Source organism: Pseudogymnoascus destructans (assembly GCF_001641265.1).
Source record: "Pseudogymnoascus destructans isolate 20631-21 unplaced genomic scaffold scaffold_13, whole genome shotgun sequence".
NCBI classification, from domain to species: domain Eukaryota; kingdom Fungi; phylum Ascomycota; class Leotiomycetes; order Thelebolales; family Thelebolaceae; genus Pseudogymnoascus; species Pseudogymnoascus destructans.
This window is the reverse complement of record NW_020167532.1, coordinates 830,506-851,770: the sequence shown is the minus strand read 5'-3', so window position 1 is coordinate 851,770 and position 21,265 is coordinate 830,506. Positions and strand designations below refer to the sequence as shown.

Here is a 21,265-nt window from a genome sequence, read left to right as displayed (position 1 = left end):
ACAAGACCACGGCCCCCCTCGCGCAGACCATAGGCAGGCTCTTCCAGGAGATCAATCCCAGGGCCTACGAGCAGTACAGGCAGAACTACCTTCGCGAGTGGGCAGCCACGCCTGAGCTGGAGGTCTTCAGGTTCAGCAACAGGAGCTGCTGGCACTGCCTCGCGATCCTGATAAACGCCCAGGTTGGGCCTCACAAGGACAACCATGATGTGCTCGATGGCTGGGTCGCGATGGCCTGCTTTGGAGAGTTCGAGGGAGGGGAGCTGCCTGCCAGCCCTTGGATATAAGACCCCCTGATGTTGTCCTGTTCCGCTCTGCAGTCCTCGAGCACTGGATCACGCCCTTCAAGGGTACGCGGTACTCGTGCGTCTTCTTCACGAAGCAGAGCAACTGGCAGCCAGGTGAGGAGGAGTAGCGGGCTTGCCCCCTGGTCCATTTCCGGACTCACGTTCTTGCAGGGGCAGTAGGTTGACGGTCTCGCAACCGACGCAAACGTTCGCTGACTTTCTTGTGCAGCTTTGCAAGGGAAACAAATTGACGTACTCCGATTGTTGATCAGACTTTCGATGGTGGAGATATTCCGGTTTTGGTCGGGCGATGCATAGGAGGGGTGATTGGGGGAGCATGTTATAGGATGGATTGTAAGATCCTGACGCGGCATGCAGATGGTGCGTTCGATAGCGTTAATGAAAGAGATTTGCAAGACGAATCAAACGGCGTACTCCGATTTGTGATATGAGTTGAGACGGGTGAGATACTACAGATTTCGCTGGGGGGCAGGTGGGGGTGGTGGAGCGCCTACTTTGAGGGATTATAACTTTTGCAGCTACAGTCAAAAGCTAACGTTCGAGATTGTAATTGAAAGAGATTTGCAAGAGGAATCGAATGGCCTCCTACGATTTTTGATACGACTTTGAACAAGGAAGTTATTCCGGATTTGTTGGGCCGGGCCTAAGGGGCCCTATGGTAACATGTGAGAAGGATTGCAACTTTTGCAGTGACCGCCGAAACTTAACGTTCGGTATCGTCAATGGAAGAGATTTACAAGGGGAATCGAATGGCGTATCCCAAGTTTTGATCCGAGTTCAACTGGTGAAGATATTCCGGATTTAGACGGGTGGCAGTGGGTAGGGGGCAAGGGGGTTGGTTACATATGAGACGTGGTATAACTTTGGCAGCAGTGCGCAGAACTTAACGTTCGATAGCGTCATTGAGAGGTAATTGCAAGGGGAACAAAATGGCGTCTTCCGATTTACGATGCGGTTTGAAACGATGGAGATATCCCAGATTCCGCCGGGTGGCAAGGGTGCAGTATGGGCATGGCACGTGAGTGGCGATAGCTTCTGCAGCGATGGATAGAATCCAACGTTCGATATCGTCATTGAAGGAGAATTACGAGGGGAATCAAATGACGTCCTACGATTTTTGATACAACTTGAAATGGCCGAGATATTCCAGATTCCGATGGGCTAGGTATGAGACGAGTCACATGTCTTGTAGGAGTGGACGGAGTTCATCGTTCGACATCACCATTGATGGAGATTTGCAAGCGGATTTTTGATACGAGTTAAAGTGAGAGAGCTATTTCGGATTTGTCGAGTGGTAGGGGCTGGTGGAGCTTATGCTTTGGACATGAATAACTTTGGCAGCGATGGTTGAAGCATAGCGTTCGGTATGGTCAATGAAAGAGAATTACGAGCGGAGCAAAATGGCTTCCTCCGATTTTTCATACGAGTTAAAGGGAGAGAGCTATTTCGGATTTGTCGGGTAGCAGGGGCTGGTGGAGCCTTATGTTTGAAAGGTTAATCACTTAGGCAGCGACGGACGAAACTCAACGTTCGATATCGTCATTGAAGGAGATTTGCAAGCGGAGCAAAATGGCTTCTTCGGATTCTTAATACGAGTAGAAACGATTTAGTTATTGCGGATTTTGTCGAGTGGTAGGTGGAAGGGTATGCTGGTGGGGCATGTGTTTTGATGTGCAATAACTTCTGCAGCGACAGACGAAATTTAACGTTCAATACTGTGAATAAAATATAATTGCCAGGGGAACAAAATGGCTTCTTCGGATTTTTGATACGCGTCAAAATCAATAAGTTATTTCGGATCTTGTCATGTGAACAGTGGCATGGGGGGTGGTGGAGCATATGTTTTCAAGGTTAACAACTTCTGCACGGCTGCGTAGAATTTATCGTTCGACATCGTCAATAAAAGAGAGTTACGAGGGGAACAACATGGCGTCCTCCGATTTTTGATACGAATTAAAGCGGTGAAGATATTCCGGATATGGTCAGGCGGAAGGGAGGAGGAGGGTATATCACTCATCAAGAACTTACTACTCCGTAGTTAATTAGTTGGTACATCCTCGGCGCCACCATCTAGACACCAAGGTACGGTAGACGGGATACTAATCTTAGGCTCAACTAGCTCATGTAAAGCATATCGCAACAAGTTACATACGTAGACGACGGGGAGAAAGGGGGGCGGCATGTGCGATCGTGGTGCGTTGGCCAAACTCCGAAGGGCGCTCGGAGCAGGTAGCGGCGGAAGGGGTGCAAGCGAGCTCGGACCGCCTATGACGCGGTGTGGCGGCGCGTGGGCTGGGGGGGCATGCGGTGTGGTTGTGTGTGGTATGGGTGGGGCGGCCAGGAAGTTTCGGGTGGGATGGGAGATGGGATGGGAGATGGGATGGGAGATGGGATGGGTGATGGGGGATATGGCGGTGGTGGGAAGTGCCGGTGTTAGTGGTGGTGGAGGGGAGGAAGAAGGGAGACGGTGGAGATGGAGGTGGAGGTGGATGGCTGGGCCCTCCCGTCTTGATGAATAATCCGTTCCCACTCCCTCCTAGTTGGTACTTTTTTACAAAAGTATTACTCTCCTGACCCTACTGGCCTCTCAGGCTTGGCGTGGCGGAGCGGGATTGGCGCGGATTTAACTGTGCAGCTGTGCAGCGAGTGCTGCTGCAGCTGTGCGTGTTTGCGGTGGTTCTAGTGGCGATCTAGTAGTATTGCTAGGTACGGACTAGGCTAAATGAGGCGAAAGAGCGGAATTGGGCGACGGAGGGGTGGAGGAGTTGATGTCAGAGGAGGCAATGTATGAGGGTTAAGTCATGAGGGAGGGATGGGTTGGGATGGGTTGGGATGGGTTGGGATGGGTTGGGATGGGTTGGGATGGATGTATGGGATGGATATGGATGGATGTGTGGGATGGATGTGTGGGATGTGGGATGGATGTGGATGGATGTATGGGATGGATATGGATGGATGTGTGGGATGGATGTGTGGGATGTGGGATGGATGTGGATGGATATGTGGGATGGATATGGATGGATGTGTGGGATGGATGTGTGGGATGTGGGATGGATGTGGATGGATATGTGGGATGGATATGGATGGATGTGTGGGATGGATATGGATGTGTGGGATGGATATGGATGGATGTGTGGGATGGATGTGTGGGATGTGGATGGATATGGATGGATGTGTGGGATGGGATGGGATGGAATGGGATGGGATGGGATGGAGATACTAGAAGAGTGTCTATAATCTATAATAGACTTATGAGGCTGATACCAACTACTTTATACACCCTGAACTAAACCCTACTCTCCAATACTATCATGACTCCCTGTCTATTCTTCTCTATATTCTCCTCGACTAACTTAAGTTAACGTTAATCTTTTGGGAGAGAGCCTTGCCACTCTTATCCACCAAGTCAACCTTTACCCTTTACCCTTTACCCTTAACCCTGATGCCCCTCCCCTCCCGCCGCCCACCTTAGCTAACACAGTCCTGCACTCCCCACTTCCTTCCTCCTTCTCCCAGCTTACTCACTCCGCCACTCGCTGGCCTACCTTGACTACTCTCCTCTACTCCCTTTTTACCTTTTACCTCTCCTCCTCCATAATCACCACCGACGACCCTCGTTGTCCTGCCATTGTCTCCGACACCCACCACCCCTTCTCACTGTCGAACTATCGGTGACATCACCCCCCTCCAACCCATCACCCTCCTCCAACCCATCACCACCACCACCCACACCCACCCTCACCCTGCTCCACAGAGCGATGTGACTGTCACCGCCCGTTCCCACAGCAGATCCTCTCCCACGCGAAACCACAATGCCCAACCCCGACCCCTCCAGCACGGCCGCGACCTCATCTCGCGGCGGCTCCGGCGCCGCGACCCCCGACCACTACGACGACGACCGCCACCACGCCGCCGCGACACCCCAATGGCACCCTCTGCACGACCAGACGTCGCCCGACTCCGCCGCCCTGCCCCGCGCCACCGCGCCGCTCCAGAAGCGCCGCCGCGTCACACGCGCCTGCGACGAGTGTAGGCGGAAGAAGATAAAATGTGATGGGAAACAGCCGTGCACGCACTGCACGGTTTATAGCTATGGTGCGTAGTCCCGGGAGCAAAGAGGGGGGGGTAGAGCAGGAAAATTGCGAGAGACACGAGCTAAGCTAACATCCTATAGAATGCACATTCGACCAGCCGTCGAACCGCCGCCGTAACCCGGCACCACAATACATAGAAGCGCTGGAGACGCGGCTCCAGCGCGCAGAAGTGCTCCTACGCTCTTTCGTCCCGAACATCGATCTCAGCGACCCGAACTTGGAAGCTGCGGTGTCGGCAGCGCGCAAGGGCGCAGGAACAGCAGGACAAGCGCATTTCGGAGCCGAGAGAGCGATGTCCGAGTCCTCGCGACCCGGGACCTCGGAGCCGGGCGGCGAAGAGGGGGACGACGCGCAGCTGAGCTCGATGATCGAGACGACGGGGCAGCTGGAGATAGATGAGCGCGGCCACTGGGATTTCCACGGCGGGTCGTCCGGAGCGGTGTTCCTGCAGCAGATGCGCGAGCAGTTCGATGGGCTGCTGGGGAATGATACGAAGGCGCCGTTTCTGCCGCGGCTGTCGCCGAGACCGTCGACGTTTGCGCAGCTCGAGTCGCCGAGGTCGATGGCCGAGTCGCCGTTTGAGGGGGGGTTGCCGAATACCCTTGATCTGCCGGATAGGGAGGTGGCGCTGAATCTGTGCTCGAATGCGCTGGATTGCGCGTGTGCGCTGCTGAGGATCCTGCATACGCCGTCGTTTTATGAGATGTTTGATCGTATTTATGATACACCGCCGGAAAATTTTGGGGATGAGGAGAATAGATTCCTCCCGTTGCTGTATTCGATATTGGCTCTGGGAAGCATGTTTATGGATCACCCGGGCGCGCATAAGGGGCAAGATGTGTCGTATAAGGAGGGCATTGATCAAGGGTGAGCCGGTCTACACTACTACTACTGACATACATATCACTAACATTCAACAGACTAAAATACTTCACCGCCGCCCGCCAGATGATGGAAATCACCGACTGCCGCGACATGCCCTCGCTACAAGCCGTCCTCTTCATGATCCTCTTCCTCCAGTCCTCCGCCAACCTGAGCACGTGCTACTCGTACATTGGGATTGCATTGCGCTCAGCGCTTCGCATGGGCTTGCACCGCAACCTCACGTACAGCTTCAACCCGATTGAGCGTGAGACGCGCCGCCGCGCCTTCTGGATCATCCGTAAGATGGACACATACGTGAGCGCACTTCTCGGGTTCCCCAAGATGCTCAACGACGAGGACGTCGACCAAGAGCTGCCCGTCGAGGTCGACGACGAGTATATCACCCGCGACGCCATCTTACCGATGCCGCCGGGAAAGCTATCCACCCTCGCGGCCAGCAATGCACATACGAAACTCATGTTCATCCTCGCAAAGGTCATCCGCGACGTCTACCCGCTCAAATCTGCCGAGCAGTGCATGCCAGGCTCCGAGCGCCCAACTTACGTTGTCAGCCACGCCAAGATCCAGGCTATCGAATATGACCTTCAGGCCTGGCTCGAGAAGCTCCCCATGGGCCTCCGACCCGGCGGCGACGCCCCCGAGGACGTAGTTCGGTATGTATCCCACCTATCCTGTTTACGAGCTTCACATCTAACACCCCTCAGCGTCCAACAACTCCTCCGCATGGCCTACGCACACGTCCAAATGATGCTCTACCGCCCCTTCCTCCACTACGTATCCTCCCGCCCACCTGCCCGCGGCAGCAAGCCCGTCGACGAGCGCAGCTACGCCTGCGCCGCCGCCTGCGTCAGCGTCTCACGCAACATCGTGCACATCACTGCTGAGATGAAACGGCGCGGCTTCCTAATCGGCGCGTACTGGTTCACCATGTACACGACCTTCTTCGCGATCCTCTCGCTCGCCTTCTTCGTGCTCGAGAACCCAGGGAAGCCGGGGGCGGAGGAGATCATGGAGAATGCGAGTGTGGGCCGCGACACCCTCAAGGCGTTGGCGAGACGGAGTATGGCAGCCGATAGGTGCAGTCAATCCCTCACCGTCCTCTTCGAACAGCTTCATCTTCGCTTAAACCTCAACCCCCCCCGGCAGACAAAATCAAACAAACGCTCCCAACTCTCTCACCACCTCGCCACCCCAAGCACCACCACCACCAGCAAACCCAGCAAATCAACAGCGACAACCTCCAGCACGCCCGACCTCGCCGCCCCACAACGCGCACGCACTTTCCCTACCCCCCCTTCACAATTCCCATTAAACCCACACCGCCGCTTCGCTCCCTCGACTAGCGATCCGAACTTACGCGCTTCATTCGATATGCGCGCCTCCATTCCCTCGGGTGGTACCTCAGCAGGTGGAGGATCGACGCCCGATACGCCAGCGTCGATGACGTCGATGGGGATGGGAGGGTTGGGGCTGGGACAGCAGCAGGGACAGCAGCAGGGTCATCAGCAGGGTCAGCAGCAGGGTCAGCAGCAGGGTCAGCAGCAGGGGCAGCAGCAGGGGCAGCAGTATTATGGCGGGCTGGGGGGTGGGGGTGGGATGGGGGAGGACTTGCCGGATTTGTCGACTGTGATGTTTTCGAGTAGTGATCCGTTTGCGTATCCGGCGCAGCCGATGTTGAATACGTATCCCACTACCACCGGCAAGGGGGGGGGGATGGATAGTAGCGGCGAGACAAAGATGGATGATAATACCGGTGGAGAGGGCGGGGATGTGCCAGCAAGGACGACGTACCTCGACCCCAGCATGACGGGTAACAGCGGCCTCTTCTCTGACCCCTCGTTGGGGATGTACGGTGATCTGGAAGGTCAGATATTTGGCCCGCTGCCGGGGTTTCTGATGGAGGGCGGGATGGGGGGGATGGGGATGGGGATGGGTATGAATGGGTTTGGGGGCGATGGGATGGGGGGGACGGCGGGGCAGGGGGTGGTGCAGCAGGTTGGGATGGTGGGGTTGGGGATGAGTGGGGGGATGGGGAATTTTGGGGGGATGGGGGGATGGGGGGGTACGAGGGGGAGTATGGGGAGAATTGGGGGGGTGGGGGTGGTGGTAATGGGGGGTATGGTGGGGAGAGGGGTGTAGGTGGTGAGGATGGGATGGCTTTTTAGACGGTTTTTGTTTGCATTGGGAGGGTTAATTTGGCTCGTGTTTTGGGTTGTTGTAGATTGGGTTGGATTTATGGCTGGGTGTATGAATATGGTATATGGTATGGGTATATAAAACATAACGTAAATGAGGTGGTAAGGATATAATGAATATGAGGATGAATATATACCAACTATACGTATATACTCGCGCTGTTTGAAACTGGGCTGTGAGTTCATGCCATCCGTAGCTTTTATTCGGCCGTCGTGTTCAAGCATGACCACAGCACATCGCAACAGCAAGCACGGAAACCATACGGCAATACACTTCATATAAATAACTGAGCAGTGTATCTCCCTCCATTTACGAGGTAAACTATATAACCCCCACCACCCCTCCATATTCAATCGAAAAACTCCATATCAACAACCCCCTCCCCACCCCCCGTACCATCCCATCCTCCCCCCCTCCCCAAAAATAATAGAACTCCCCTCCAATAACAAAAAACAAAGCTTAAATATTCGACAATGTCCCTCTCCCAACCACCCAAATCAATGATCGCTATACCCCCCTGCCCCAAACCCAGACCAGACCGAAACCAAACGATGAAAAGACAAACGAAAAGAAAGGGATGCAGGGAGCACCACTGTATGAACGCCTCGGTAGCATTTTAACCCCCACTAAAACCAAAAACCCTCCCCTCTCATCAAAACAGCATACCACACCACGTATCCAGCATCGGAAACGGGAACGGAAAACCGGGGGGGTGGAATCACACAGTCCCCGACCTCCCCCTCTCCTCCCCCCTCCTTCCCTCAGCAACAGCATCACTATAACTCGGGATCGGCGGGCTCCTCCCCCCCCTCCTCCCACTTCCGCTTCCACTTCCACTTCCACCAAGCAACCTCCTCCTCTCCCCCTCCCCATCACTATCACTCCCCCTCCTACTCGTCGGCGGACTCGAGTACTCCGGCGGCGGATGCGCCGTATGATCCTCCACGACCCCCTGCACCACCTGTGTCGAGGGTGCTGGGAGCGGGAGTTGTATACCCAGCCCCGCCGCGTGTAAAACAGCATTAGGATGTAACCCCGCCACCCGTCCCGCGCTCCCCTCTCCCCCATAATCAGTCGGGGGAGGTATATGCACGAGATGCGCGAGGGAGATATCCGTTGGGCTTCTCACCGGCCCCGGACTGGTCGTGTGACCGCGGAATATATCCCCGCTCCTCGTGCGCCCATGACGACTCGGTTGATGATTATGCGCCGTCTCCGTCGCGCCACCCCCCGCACCACCAGCTTCCAAAAGAATACTCCCCTGCTCACTCCCATACGGCGGCGGCGGCGCCAGCGACCCCGTCATGGGCGCAAGTCCCCATTTCTTGACATTCGCCTCGATAAACACGAACCCCGATTGCCCGAAGTTGACGTGCACGGTGCAAGGCCCGTTTGCGCCGACGGCGGGGAAGAGGTTCTGCGATTTGAGGCCGTGGGCGACGTCGTCGAGCTTCTTGCCGTTGCGGGTGAAGAAGAGGGTGCCGGTGCGGGGGCGGTAGCCGACGCCGATGACGTCGCCTTGTACGTAGGGGGGGCCGTAGGAGGTGGGGGTGAAGGGTTGGTTGTAGCGGCGTTGGCCGGTGGAGGTATAGGCTACGGAGTATTTGTGCCAGCCTAGGGGGTTGTTAGTTGGGTGGGGGGAGAGGAGGTGGGCGGTGTTGTTGGATGAAGGAGAGGCGGGGGAGCTTACCAGGTAGACGGAATAGAGGATAGGGTTTAGTAGCCATGCCAATGCTGATCATAGTCTGCTCGGGCTTATCGTAGATCTTGCTCTCCCAATAATACACTTCGTTCTGTTTCGGGACGGGAAGGTTGCTCAAGACGCAGCATTCGCTGTCGAAGAACTCAATCTCCGTCCTGGCTTCGACGAAACAATTCGCTATTTCCAGTTCTGGCTCAAACTCCCACGCTGATACGCCCTTCTCTTGGATAGCCAGGTATTGTGAAAGCGAGATGTCGGTAGGTAATGAATCCGGCGGATTCGATTCGATAAAGGCTGTAAACGACATTGTCAGCAATTGCCACAAACAACCCCCAACCATTCCCCCAAGAACAGCAGAAGACCTACCTTTAGCCCTCAAATAATCAATCCTCTGCCCCTCCTCCATCGTCTCCAGCGCCTCAGCCTCCTCCCTCAAAAATCTCTGCTCGTCATCATACTCCCCGGGCCTCCCAATCCGATCCAGCAGAATGCGGCCTCCCTGGGTATACCTAAAGAAGTACACCACCAGAAACACCAGCGCGATGAACAGCGCCGACCCAAACGACGACAGCAGCCCGATCAGCAGCCCGTTCGCCGTCGAGCTCTCCATCATCACGCTGCTGCTGCTGGCAACGCCACCGGCGCCGGCGGTGTAGGGCTCGGGACGGCTGTGTGAGGCGCCAGAGGAGGACTGGATGTAGATGTTGGCGAAGAGGTCGGGGCCGGAGTCGACATGCCGCGCGGTGCGGACGCGGGCGGGCTTCATGGTCGGTGTGTGGCCTGGCCAGGACGGGTGGGCGGCAGTGGGTGGGTGGCTGTGAGGAGGATGGTAGGTTGCACGAGAGATGTAGGTGTTCGGCGTGTAGGTGAGGTCGGTGATGATGTCGGTCGTGGCGGGTGGTGGTTGGTTGGGGAGTGGAGTGGATGGGGATGTTGGTTATATCGGGTTGTCGTCAGTTGAGGTAGTCGATGACCGCCGTCTGACCCGCCAAGGCTATACTTAGGTCATCAATCCCCCCCAACCAACTATCATCCGAGTCTCCCCAATCCTCCTCATACTCCATTTCGACAATCGTCCATCCTTGATTCCACATAATCTCCCATATTTCATCGCTGGGGGGGTCCTCGAAGACCTCGACGATAATATCCTGGAGGGATGGCATGGCTCTAAGACGACTATTAACTAGCCCTAACGCCTCAATAACGATGTTAGGGTTGTGGAGCGCGCGCAACTTATATTCCATATCGTATGTACTGCATCGGAATGACGTGAGACTTTTCAGACTTGTGCACCTGCGCTGAATGCTCTCAAGGACGCGGGTGTCATCCTCATCAATAGTGACATTACCTAACTCTAGGTTGCGGAAGTTTGGGAAGTTGATTTTAATATGCTGGATGTTTCCAGCATTATTTGTGCCAATGGTCTCGAGGAATGGTGTGACGTGGTTGTTTGAAGTCGTGGTGAAATTGAAATGATTGCTGTATAGCACTAAGCTAGCTTCATGGTTGACAGATCTGTTCACGCCAAGGAGTCTGGATGCGAGCTGTTTTTTATGCGTCAGGCATAGCTCGTATATCTTATCCCGAAGCTCGCGGGGCAGCGGGAGGAAGTTGGTTGATATGTTTTCAGTTGTTGTGAGGCTATCGGTTGCCATGTTTTCAGTTGCGAGGCTGTGAAATTCACTTGATACCGCTCTGTAAGGGTGTAAGTTCATACTTTGGATTTCGAAGATTAGACAACATCCGATAGTATAGTCATGGAAGTGGTTGGTCTTCAGGGTTGATGTGTTACTAAGTAGGTGAGAAAGCTGTTGGAACCAAGAAACCATGGCATTTCCAGACGGCAAGCTCGATGATTCTCAAAATAGCTGACGAAATGTCTTATAACGAGAACTTGAAATCTAGTTGCCATTTTTCATCCATAACGAGCTCCTCGTCTTATACGTAGCCCGTCTATAGAAACATGTCTATAGCAACATGGTATAGAACGCCATGGCAAATGCATGATGAACACCAACGATAGCCAACCCTCTCGGCTTCTCCCTGCTGCTTCTATTTGATAAATCCTCCCGCAGACCTGACCGACAATGAGGATCACCCTCCTAGTCCCCGACGCAGACAGCTTCCCTCCCCCATCGCCCATCAAAGAACCCCCTCCCCCCCCTACCCCGCCATCTCCTCATCCTCCCCCCCTTCCTCCTCTCCCCCACCCTCCCCTTATACGCCTTCTTCGCTCCCTCCACCCACTCCTCATACTTCCCCTCCCTCACCTTTTCCCTCATAACCGCCTTCAACATCTCCGCCCCAAACCCCACAAAATTATGCCTCCTCAACGCATTCTCAAACACCCACTCCTGCCTCTTGCCCTCCTCCTGCGCCAACAACCCCTCATCCCCCGTCTCCCTCGCTCTGATCCTAAGATCCCTCACCATCGCCAACAAATTGAACCGGATCTCCGACGCCGGGTACCGCGCAATCCGCGCCTGTAGCACCGGCACCACTTTCTCTGGGAACTCCTCAAACGTGCAGCTACCATGGCTCAGCGGCGCGTCTTGGAGGCCGTCAAGCTCGTAGAGAATCCCGTCGATGGGGGTGTATGCGATGAAGTGGTATAACTCATCATCCTCCCCCGCAGCCCTATGCTGCTCCTCTATCGAAAACGGCGACGACTTCGCGAACGAATTGTGCACCTCGCGGATGCGATCACTATTACTCAACGCCTCCCCTCTAAACTCCGCCGGGAACTGCCTTGTAAACTCCTTAAACCCCTCCAGTTCCCCTCCTAGCGCTACGCACTTCCCAGACGGCGCAGTTGTGTCGACATTCAAGAGGACGGAGAGGAGGGCTTGCGTGCCGCACGCATTCTGGATCGTTTGTTTGGCGAAGAAGAGGGATTCTGCTGCGGCGGGGAGTGGGGTGCCGGGGGCGGGGGAGGGGAGCGCGGTGGTGGGGTATTTGAAGAGGAAGATTACGCCGTAGACGGGGGAGAGGGAGGTGAGGGCGGTGGGGTCGAGGGAGAGGAGCTCTTCGAATTGGACGCCTGTTACGCCGAGGTTGTCGAGGAGGAAGGTGAAGACTCCGGCGTCGGATTCGACTGTGGGGGGAAGTAGAGTTAGCTAGGTGGTCGTGGTGGTGAGATTGAGAGCTCGGTGATTTTTGTGTGTCCTTAAGACAGCAACCAGGAAGGGAGGGATAGCTTACTAGTATTCCAGCCCCCACTCATCTTTGCAAATTTCCCAGTTCTCTGTCTTTTCTGTATCCAGACTCTACACGTAAAAGCGCAGAAATAACAATCCTCAAAGCTTGTTGTTGTCGTTTGGATTCACGAACTAAGTAAGTGGAGGGTCGTCAATCAACCAGCGACGAGTAGCTCATCATAATCGCGGCGGGTGCGCTAAGCGAGCTACGTACTTGCATGCCCAAAAAAGTGCGGGAGGATCGCACATTAGCGGCAAGGCTGGGGAATTAGCCGCATCGATGCATATCTGGCGATCGCTGGGGGGGTTGCAGATGGGGAATGAAACATGGTGTCTTAAGGCATGGTAACTGTGTACTTGGCGAGTTATCTTACTGGTCACTTCAAAGCGGAATCACATGCAAAAGCAGTCGATATTAAATGGCAGTAATTGAAACGTCCTTCATTCCCAGTCCTGTTCCAGCCCTCCAAGCAATATCAAAAAATATCAGAAAGCTAGCTACCAGTATACAGAGTTTGCCCGGACTCATCCATCGTCCGCAGCCGCGCGCGCAAACTGCTTCTCCGCCTGCAGTTGCTACAAAAAAATCGCAAAACAGCGAGCAAATTCCAAAAGCCATACATGCTTGTTTCCTCTTTTGCCCAATTGCGTCTATTCCCGCGTCCCAAATCGCATCCCAAATCGCAAACCAAATATCAAAAATTCCGAAGTTGTTCTAAAATCAAAAAAGCAAGTGTTGCGCCAAACCAATGCAGATGTGTTGTTGGGTATCTTAAGGACCGTGACGTGCTATCGTTCTAGCTCTGTCAAGCCCTCCTATCCTTAGCTTTTTGGGAACGGCGTTTAGAAAGATACCCAATGATTTCGCTGCGGCTTCATTAAGCTGGTTATTACATGAGAATCATCGTGTTTCCCGTATTCTGTAAGTAGAGGAGAGTCGTAAAAAGTCGTAAAATTGTGTTTCTATTGTTGCTGGCGGCCTTTTCCTTTCGGAGAAGGAGGTGGTTGAGTGGTGTAAGGGCTGTAGCGGTGTTGTGGAGATTGAGAGTGCACGCGAGGATAGCGTGGTGAAAGGAGTGGTGAGTATCGTTGAGATTGTGTTGATGGTGAGGAGTTGTAGTTGTCCATTGTTTGTGACGGGACTATAGCAGTATTCGGAGTTGGTGAGGAGTGGGGGTCATCGTTCCTGGCCCCTAAGCTTGCATTGAACGTCCTGGGCGATGTTATTTCCTGATCCGCCAAACTTAAGTCCACACTGTATGAGGCACGAACCCGCCAAACGCACCGGGTCCCCTTCCTTGGATGTCATAGTAAAAGCCTTCTGCCTGATCGCTGTATGCCACATCTCCATATGATGATCCTCCTGGGCTGTTGTAGCCACCAAATCCAATCGGAGATGGGATTCCAAGATACTGACCCGAAGAGCCAGCAAATGGTTCCATGCCCAGAGGGCTGATGGCTGAGCCAGGTTCCGATTTGATGAATGGTGCCAGTGGCTCCTGGCTGTAGCTGAAAGCCGGGTTGCTACCGAGGCTGAATTGGCTAGGCTCAAAGCTGTCGTGGATATCGTAGAACATGTTGTTCTCAAATGTTGGGAACGATGCAGTCCGCTCAGGCTGTTCCCACCCCATCCGACGACGGAAGTTGGTAACCATATCAATGGGGTACTCCATCAGCGCAAGCGGTGTCTGGAGCTCGTCGGCGGATTGTGAGAGGTTGGATGAGAATAGGCGGCGCGCAATTTGCTCAATTGGCCCAAGTGAAAGACTGCCGAAGTAGGCAGCTCCAACTTCAGGGAAGATAGGCTCGACAACCAATGCAACAGTGTAGTAATATGCCAGGACAACCAAAGCGTATGGGCTGACATGTGGCTGTTGGAGGTACATAGCTGGTAGCCAAAAGAGCCAAGTTCGGAGTGGATTCAACATCTCGAAGCGTTGTGCAGCAGTGTGAGCTAGTGTAACCTTGCGGATGCCACAAACAAAGCTAGCAAGTTGAACAATTGCTTGAGTATCTTCGCCACTCTCGACCAAGAACTTCTCGGCCATCTGAAGTTGGGCGTGGGCCTCACCAAGGGCCTCGATGTCTTGCTTGAGGGGTTGACTGAGCTTCCTGTTCGGAATTGGAGATGGCGGAGCTGTTGGGAATGTGGATTGCTCGGCAATGAAGGCACCGAATTGGGATTCGTTCTTCCATGGCTGCATGGCGTCGATAACCTGTAACATATGAGCTTTCATTCATAACCTGTGACTAGATTTGAATGCATACCGATGACGTTCCGTGCATAAGTTGGGTCCATCCGCGCCTACACAGTAATGATTAGTCGGGTTCTAGCCTGTCACATAATCAAGCTTACCATTCAGTTGCTTGCCAAGATAAGAGGAGGGAGGCGGCGAGGACTGCATCCGAGTTGTTCCGGGAGAAGGTACCGATGTCCTCGTGGAGTCCCTTCAAAGCGATGCCTCGGTGCTCATATGCCATTTGTCTGACAATAGGGCATTCAGTGAGCCAGGCGATGTGAGTTGCAGAGAATGCCAAGAGGGCATGCATAACGAAGCCATATGTTGAGCCAATTTTCAGGAAAAGAGGAATCTGGTTCGCCCAGATAGTGAACGATCCAGCATCGAGCATGCCCAGCTCCGTCGAGATAGCGGCAACATGGTGCATGAGGCGCAAATCCTCGATCGAGAAGGCTTGCGGGTTTGGCTGAGGGTAGATGGCAAGCTCGGGGAAGGGGAAGACGCCCGTCTGTTGCCAGCGGTTGATCTCATCCTCGATCGCGGGGGTCCACGCAAGATCTGGCCTTTCAGGAGTAGGCACGCGCTCTTCTGGGGGAGGCATGTCCATGTATGGACAGCGGACATTGTGTTTGGTGCAGTTCTTGCACTGAGGGAAGTTTTCATCACAGCGGATGTGTCTACGTTTGCAAGTATCACAGCCTTTGCGAGACTTGGTATGACTGTGTGTGTGTCAGTATATTAATCAAGAACAAGAGTGTGAAGCCACATACCTCCGTCTGGGAGGGCCACCACCGGGTCCAGCCATTGTGAATAATTAAGAGTGAAGACGGTGTGTCCACACGAGAGAGGAGTTGTTGTTCGAGCAGTTAACGAGCGTGATTAGGCCAAAGCCTGGTTAAAACTTATGGATCGTCGATGGATCCAAACAGAAAGACAAAAAGGTGAAAGGTTATTGAAAGAGAAATATAAAGTCAAAGCTGATCACAAGATACCTTGGAGGGGTATATGTAGAGTCAGGATTGGGAACGAAGGTTAAATTTAACGAGCGTGGTGATAAGGCTTAGCTCGGAGAGCGGCGGCCAAAGCAGGCGGTAGTCCGGTCACCTTGGCTACAAGAGACCAAGGGATAACAACGCGTTTGATGATGGAAGGCAAGTCGTTAGTGTTCGGAGTTGAGCGGATGGGCGGTGGAGATGGAGTTTGAGCTAGGTGGAGCCGGTGAGAGTGACAGTTGGGTAAGACGACAGGCGCGGAGAAGTAAGTGCCTTTGTGTGGGGTTCAGGCACGACGAAACGTAGCAGGAGATGATATGCACTTTACGACGAAGTTAGATGCGTGGGAATGTAACGACAGACGGGTTGGTTGTGCAGCGAGGAACAGAGTCGTAGGATGAGATGAGGTGACGGGATGAGTGACGGATGAGGCGAAAATATGCTGTGGGAGGTATGATCGCGTCTCCCCCAGTATTTGTTCTATGGTGGACTTTCGACGGCGGTCTTACTGCCGTCCAGGGACCGCAAGGTACAACTGTTTAGAAAGCGGGAAAAAAGACCAGCGGTTTCTTCGGCACCCTTCGCCACTCAGGGTTTCTGTTCTGTACTATCTGTACTACTCTGCAGCTACGGTGAGGTAATGCAGCCTGGCTGAGTAACAGACAAATGGCCAGGGTAAGCGCGGAACGTGGCGCAAGGGTGTTGCGGTTGGAGATGGTTGGTGACAGTTGGCGACAGTTTTGATGGCGGTTTGGTGGTCAGAAAGAGGTTGTATAGGCCCGAGATGAGCAGGAACGAACGTGGTCACAGGTGATACCTTGTGATATCTGGCAGAGATGAAATGAATGAGGAGAGAGCGGCCGAGTCTACTGCAGTGCTCTCGTGCTCTCGTCGGTTTTCTTTCTTCTCCTCCCTTCAAATCCGGCAATGGCAAGAGTAAGGAGCCCCCCAGAGGATGAAGGAGCGAAATGGATTTGGGTGGGCTGTCTGTTGTGTTTTGGTGATTCAGGCAGGTGATGCGGGCTTTCTCAGCTTTCTCAGCTTTCTCAACTTTCTCAGCTTTCTCAGCTTTCTCAGCTTTCTCAGCTTTCTCAGCTTTCTCAGCTTTCTCAGCTTTCTCAGCTTTCTCAGCTTTCTCAGTTAAGGGCTGCTGCGTGGGGGTTGGGTTTGAGGATGCCGACACTCTGCAAAATGGACGCAAAAGCGAATGAACGGAGTCAACGAGGACTTCCGAGTGGTAGGGGCGATACACAAGAAGTGATGGGAAGGATCTGTTGTGTTGTGGAAATGTGAAGAGGTTGATGTGATGGGGGGAAATAGAGTGAGAGGAGGAGGGGAGTGAGAGGAGGGAGGGGAGGGGAGTGAGAAGAGGGAGGGGAGAATGAGGGAAGAGTATAATATATATTTAATGGAGTGGCTATTGGGCTACCTTGGGAGTAGCTTGGCCCATAGAACATCCACACTTGACTTGGACAACTGGGCGGTGCGGCGGGTGGTGATGGTGCGGTGGTGCGGTGGTGCGGTGGTGCGGTGGTGCGGTGGTGCGGTGGTGCGGTGGTGCGGTGGTGCGGTGGTGCGGTGGTGCGGTGGTGCGGTGGTGCGGTGGTGTGGTGTTGTGGTGGTGCGCTGGGTTCCCTCCCTTCTTCACCTTACCTGCGCTTTCTTACAGCTGCCATGAACCCAGACAGGGATGGCAAGGCGGACTGAGCAACTGAGGGCAACAGTTTGGGTGGGGGAGGGAACCCATCTTTGCATCTTTGCCATCCAAGTGGGCGCCTTTTGTGCGAGCTAGGCTTGGCGGAAATGGGGGCTGTCACTGTCTTCGGAGAGACAGATACAGGCACAGATGCTACCAAGTACTCCGTACTCGAAGTAAGTTCGGCGAGATGCTGTCCCTTTATCCCTTCTCCCTTTATCCCTTCTCCCTTTATCCTTCTCCATTCCTTCCCCCCGTTCCTTCGTTCCTTCCCCCCATTCCTTCCCCCATTCCTTCCCCATTCCTTCCTCTCTGCACATACTGTACACACACAACCTTCCCCCCCCCGGTAGCGCAGAGACAGAAAAGCGGAGGCCCGCCGTCTCTCCCGGCCCACCATGCAGGGCATACAGCATACAGGGCATACAGGGCATACAGAGCATACAGGGCATACAGGGCTTACAGGGCTTACAGCGCAATACATCACAAAGTAACTGCGAGAACCAGGGCGCCATCATGTGTGTTTGACAAACGAACAGAGAAGGTTCGGTTGGTGTGAGGTACTCTACTGTGGCACTAGTATCATCCTCACAGAAGCCTTTGAACCCGGCAAGTATCCGGCAAGTATCGTTACAGTTACAGTCCCTCAATGCGACAAATGAGAAGGAGGCTGGGGGGAGGGATTCGGAAGTCTGGCACGAAATCCGTAACTTGCCAGGTACCGCCAAGGGCTGTTAAGACTAGGGACATGAAATGGGCCGCCTGGCGTGGTGGCTAGCGCCATTTTCAGGGGTGGCGGCGATGACGATGATATGTCGACGGCGCGGAGATGGCAAGGAAACCGAGAGGTGTGTATTTGTGTCCATTTCGTGTGTACCTACTGATCCAGTGAACTGACTCCACCCCGCTCGGCCAAGCACGACTGATGCTTTGCTGCCGATTTCATGGCTCATGCCAGAAATGGTCGCTGGGTCGCATAACCCCATTCGGCTAGTATGGCCAAAGGTATGGAAGTCGATTTGTGAGAACAAACTAAGACTATGGAGACTCTGCACAAATTGCCAAACAAGAAAAGAAAAATGGGGAGTTGATGGAGAAGGTGTGGATATTCTCATCCACCACACGCTACCGACGGATGCATTTCTTGGGTTTTCTGCATGGCACTCTCCGTTCTTTACTCCATATCGCTACCCACAGAATGAACTACGTGGATGACATTATTGACGGCATGACGTTCATCTCGTCGACCCCGTGGGTTTGGGGCTGAGCCGTATAAGAAGAGTACGCCGTCATGGAACGTTTCCGCTAGGCATCACTGATCCTAAATCCCTCACCACTCATCTCACCGTCTCAGAACCTTAATAAATTCACGACTGCGACCTTGAGCCTGAGTGTCGTTCGCGGATAGAGTAGTGGATGTGTCCGCTCCGCGCGAGAGGTTAAGTTGGTGCTGCAGTGCATCGTGAGAATGTCAAAAACCACTAATCGTGCTGGTAAGCGATATGCATTCGGGAAGCGATGTGCGTTCGCGACCACCAAAATTTACAAAAGTGACTAAAGGTAATAAAAAAGATAGAAATGTAGTGGGATTTTTTTAATAAAAACCTATAACGTACATGTATAGCGAAAGCGCCAAACAAGCGAAAGCGCCAAAATTATCTACCCTCACGACAAACATTGCGATAAATCTACCACAACATTAGAAATCAATTGAAACTACTCGGAGTCCTCTTCCTCAGAGGTGTCTATTACAATCTGACACGTGCGCGCATTGTGCCCAGTCTCACCACACTTGCCACAGCGACGGGCACGGGTTTCTTCCCTTGGCTTCCGACCACGGCTTGCCCTTATTTCCTGCTCTACCTGCTGCACAACATCCCTCTCATCCTGTAGCTCTTGCGCCCCTTGTTGACTAAGTGATCCTCCTTGCTGTAGTCGTGTTTTCCTAGCTCTCCGGCGCTTGCTTAGTACTTCATTTGCCTGTCGTAGGTTTTGGTTCTCTCCCTTTAGCAGTGCTAATTGATGCATTATTTGCGATGCACCCTTTGTAAACTGGTCAACAGCTGCATAGATTGAGGTTGGAGAGCTATTTTGATGGCGTGAAATCCGAGTTTTAATAAATGTAGACTGTGACATAGCTTCAATTGGGTTGTTTGGTGTCTGAGAAACCCAAGGTTGAGCAGTACCTGGGCGGGAGCTTGGAGGCGTTGGTGTCCTTAACTTAAGATCAAGTGTAGATATCACTCTCTCAGGGTCAAATGGAAGAAGCCCTGCCCCTCGGAACCCGCCTCGAATGTTACTTTCCGTCATTGTAGTGTTAAATGCAGCGTGGAAGGCAGGAAAGAAGTCATCCTTTGTAATATGAGAAATATGAGCCTGCATCATATCTTCAATTTGCCGACCATAGGCCTGCTTTAACGGGCCGAAACAGCCAACATCAAGTGGCTGGAGTAGATGAGAAGAGTGAGCAGGCATACAAAGCGTAATAATGTTGTGTTCCTTGCAGTACTCCTCAAACTCATCTGAGTGGTGGCTCTCATGACCATCAAGGACTAACAAGCGATAACCACCAACACTCCGGGCCTTTGTATGCTTCTCAAAGTGCTGAATCCAATCCATGCCTCTCTCGTTTGTAGTCCAGCCATTTTCAGTAACAGAAATCACCCAATCGCTTGAAAATCCACTATTCTCATACCAAGATGTAAGGTGGTTTTTGCCTGCAACAATGATAAATGGTGGTACTGCCCAACCTTGAGAACTAACGCCTTGGATTACTGTAACCCATTCCCGATTACCAGGCTGTACCTTCTTTGCTTTTGCCCGCCCGTCTGAGCTTGTTACAACCATAGCAGTTGAGATAACGCCCATCATAAACCCAGTCTCATCAAAGTTGTAGATATCTGCTTCATCGATACCATATTTCGCAATTGTGTTACGCACAAGCTCAAACCAGCCATTAATAACTTCTGGATCTTCGCACTTAGCCCTCTGGTAGTCGTATTTGCGCTGAAAGCGTGTCTGGAGCTCTACACGCCGCTTAACAAAGTTTGAAGCCCAACGCGACCCAACGCGTGACGCGTCGCGTGTTGCAAGTAGTCGACTTGCCATATCTTCAACAACAGACAGCCGAGGAGGAAACCCTTTGGCAGCTAGGTCGAGTATATACTGAACAAGGACGGACTCCTCTAGGTTAGTTAATTTCCGTGAGTTGGCTTGGATATCGCGTCGTGAAGGTACACCTTCTAGACGACGACCTAGCTTGCGGTGGTCCACAGAATAGATCCTAGCAGCAACTCGAAGGCGTAACTTTGGGTCGCTTTGCATAGCCTGGATAGCTAGCACTAATTGGCTTTCATCGTTTTTATGGGGCATGTTTTGTTGTTGAGGAATTTAACATTTAGTTGGGGGGTTTGGTCACCGCATCATTTTGGCGCTTTCGCTTGTTTGGCGCTTTCGCTATACATGTACGTTATCTAAAGTTACTTATTATTTAAGTTATAAGCTAGCTTAGAGGTAAGGCTATAGTATATAGGTAGAATATAAGAAAGTATAATATACTAAATAAGCTAAGAGCTATTTAAACTACTAATTTAGCTATAAATTCTTCTTTAAAGTCTTTCTCTTCTTCTTCCTATATAAAATCTTAACTCTTTAAACAGACTATAACTTTAAAAACCTCCTTCAAAGCCTATTCCTAGTTTTCCAAATAATAAGACTCCCTGTACTAAAAGAACTATCTATATAGCTATTATAGCTAGTATAGGAAATCAGGATTGATTGATTTTCCAATAGTCTAAAGGATTAACCTATAGAAATATTAGTATATTACTTCTTTAATAAGATTGTTTATAACTTACCTTAATTAGAAATAGGCTCTTGAAAATAAAGAGACATTTCTGTTTCAAAATCTTCATCTATATTTTGAGAATATAATGATTTCTCAAAATCAGCTAAT

The 21,265-nt window shown here is 52.6% G+C and overlaps 6 protein-coding genes across 6 annotated transcripts; 2 read left to right on the top strand and 4 right to left on the bottom strand.

Annotated features, from left to right (window-relative positions):
* Positions 1–1,836: 1,836 nt before the first annotated feature.
* Positions 1,837–3,116, top strand: VC83_05418 (uncharacterized protein). Its single transcript, XM_024469040.1, has one exon. It carries the CDS (start codon positions 2,489–2,491, stop codon positions 2,825–2,827), a length of 339 nt encoding a protein of 112 aa, XP_024323422.1. The 5' UTR covers positions 1,837–2,488; the 3' UTR covers positions 2,828–3,116.
* Positions 3,117–3,468: 352 nt separating this feature from the next.
* On the top strand, positions 3,469–7,631 carry VC83_05417 (uncharacterized protein). The gene is made up of 4 exons (XM_024469039.1): positions 3,469–4,403; positions 4,483–5,269; positions 5,323–5,940; positions 5,992–7,631. Exons 1-4 carry the CDS (start codon positions 4,121–4,123, stop codon positions 7,424–7,426), a joined length of 3,123 nt encoding a protein of 1,040 aa, XP_024323316.1. The 5' UTR covers positions 3,469–4,120; the 3' UTR covers positions 7,427–7,631.
* Positions 7,632–7,896: 265 nt separating this feature from the next.
* Positions 7,897–9,951, bottom strand: SSH4 (the record flags this gene model as incomplete). The annotated part of the gene is made up of 3 exons (XM_024469038.1): positions 7,897–9,097; positions 9,174–9,479; positions 9,552–9,951. The coding sequence occupies 3 exons, from the start codon at positions 9,949–9,951 to the stop codon at positions 8,202–8,204; spliced, it is 1,602 nt and encodes a 533-aa protein (XP_024323317.1). The 3' UTR covers positions 7,897–8,201.
* VC83_05415 (uncharacterized protein) lies at positions 9,926–11,317 on the bottom strand. Its single transcript, XM_024469037.1, has one exon. The coding sequence runs from the start codon at positions 11,012–11,014 to the stop codon at positions 10,139–10,141; it is 876 nt and encodes a 291-aa protein (XP_024323314.1). The 5' UTR covers positions 11,015–11,317; the 3' UTR covers positions 9,926–10,138.
* VC83_05414 (uncharacterized protein) lies at positions 11,288–12,702 on the bottom strand (the record flags this gene model as incomplete). Its single annotated transcript, XM_024469036.1, has 2 exons — positions 12,387–12,702; positions 11,288–12,279 (listed from the first exon to the last, which is right to left on the bottom strand). Exons 1-2 carry the CDS (start codon positions 12,406–12,408, stop codon positions 11,288–11,290), a joined length of 1,014 nt encoding a protein of 337 aa, XP_024323315.1. The 5' UTR covers positions 12,409–12,702.
* VC83_05413 (uncharacterized protein) lies at positions 12,698–16,754 on the bottom strand. The gene is made up of 4 exons (XM_024469035.1): positions 15,393–16,754; positions 14,739–15,341; positions 14,651–14,687; positions 12,698–14,598 (listed from the first exon to the last, which is right to left on the bottom strand). Exons 1-4 carry the CDS (start codon positions 15,425–15,427, stop codon positions 13,627–13,629), a joined length of 1,647 nt encoding a protein of 548 aa, XP_024323312.1. The 5' UTR covers positions 15,428–16,754; the 3' UTR covers positions 12,698–13,626.
* Between the last annotated feature and the right edge of the window lie 4,511 nt (positions 16,755–21,265).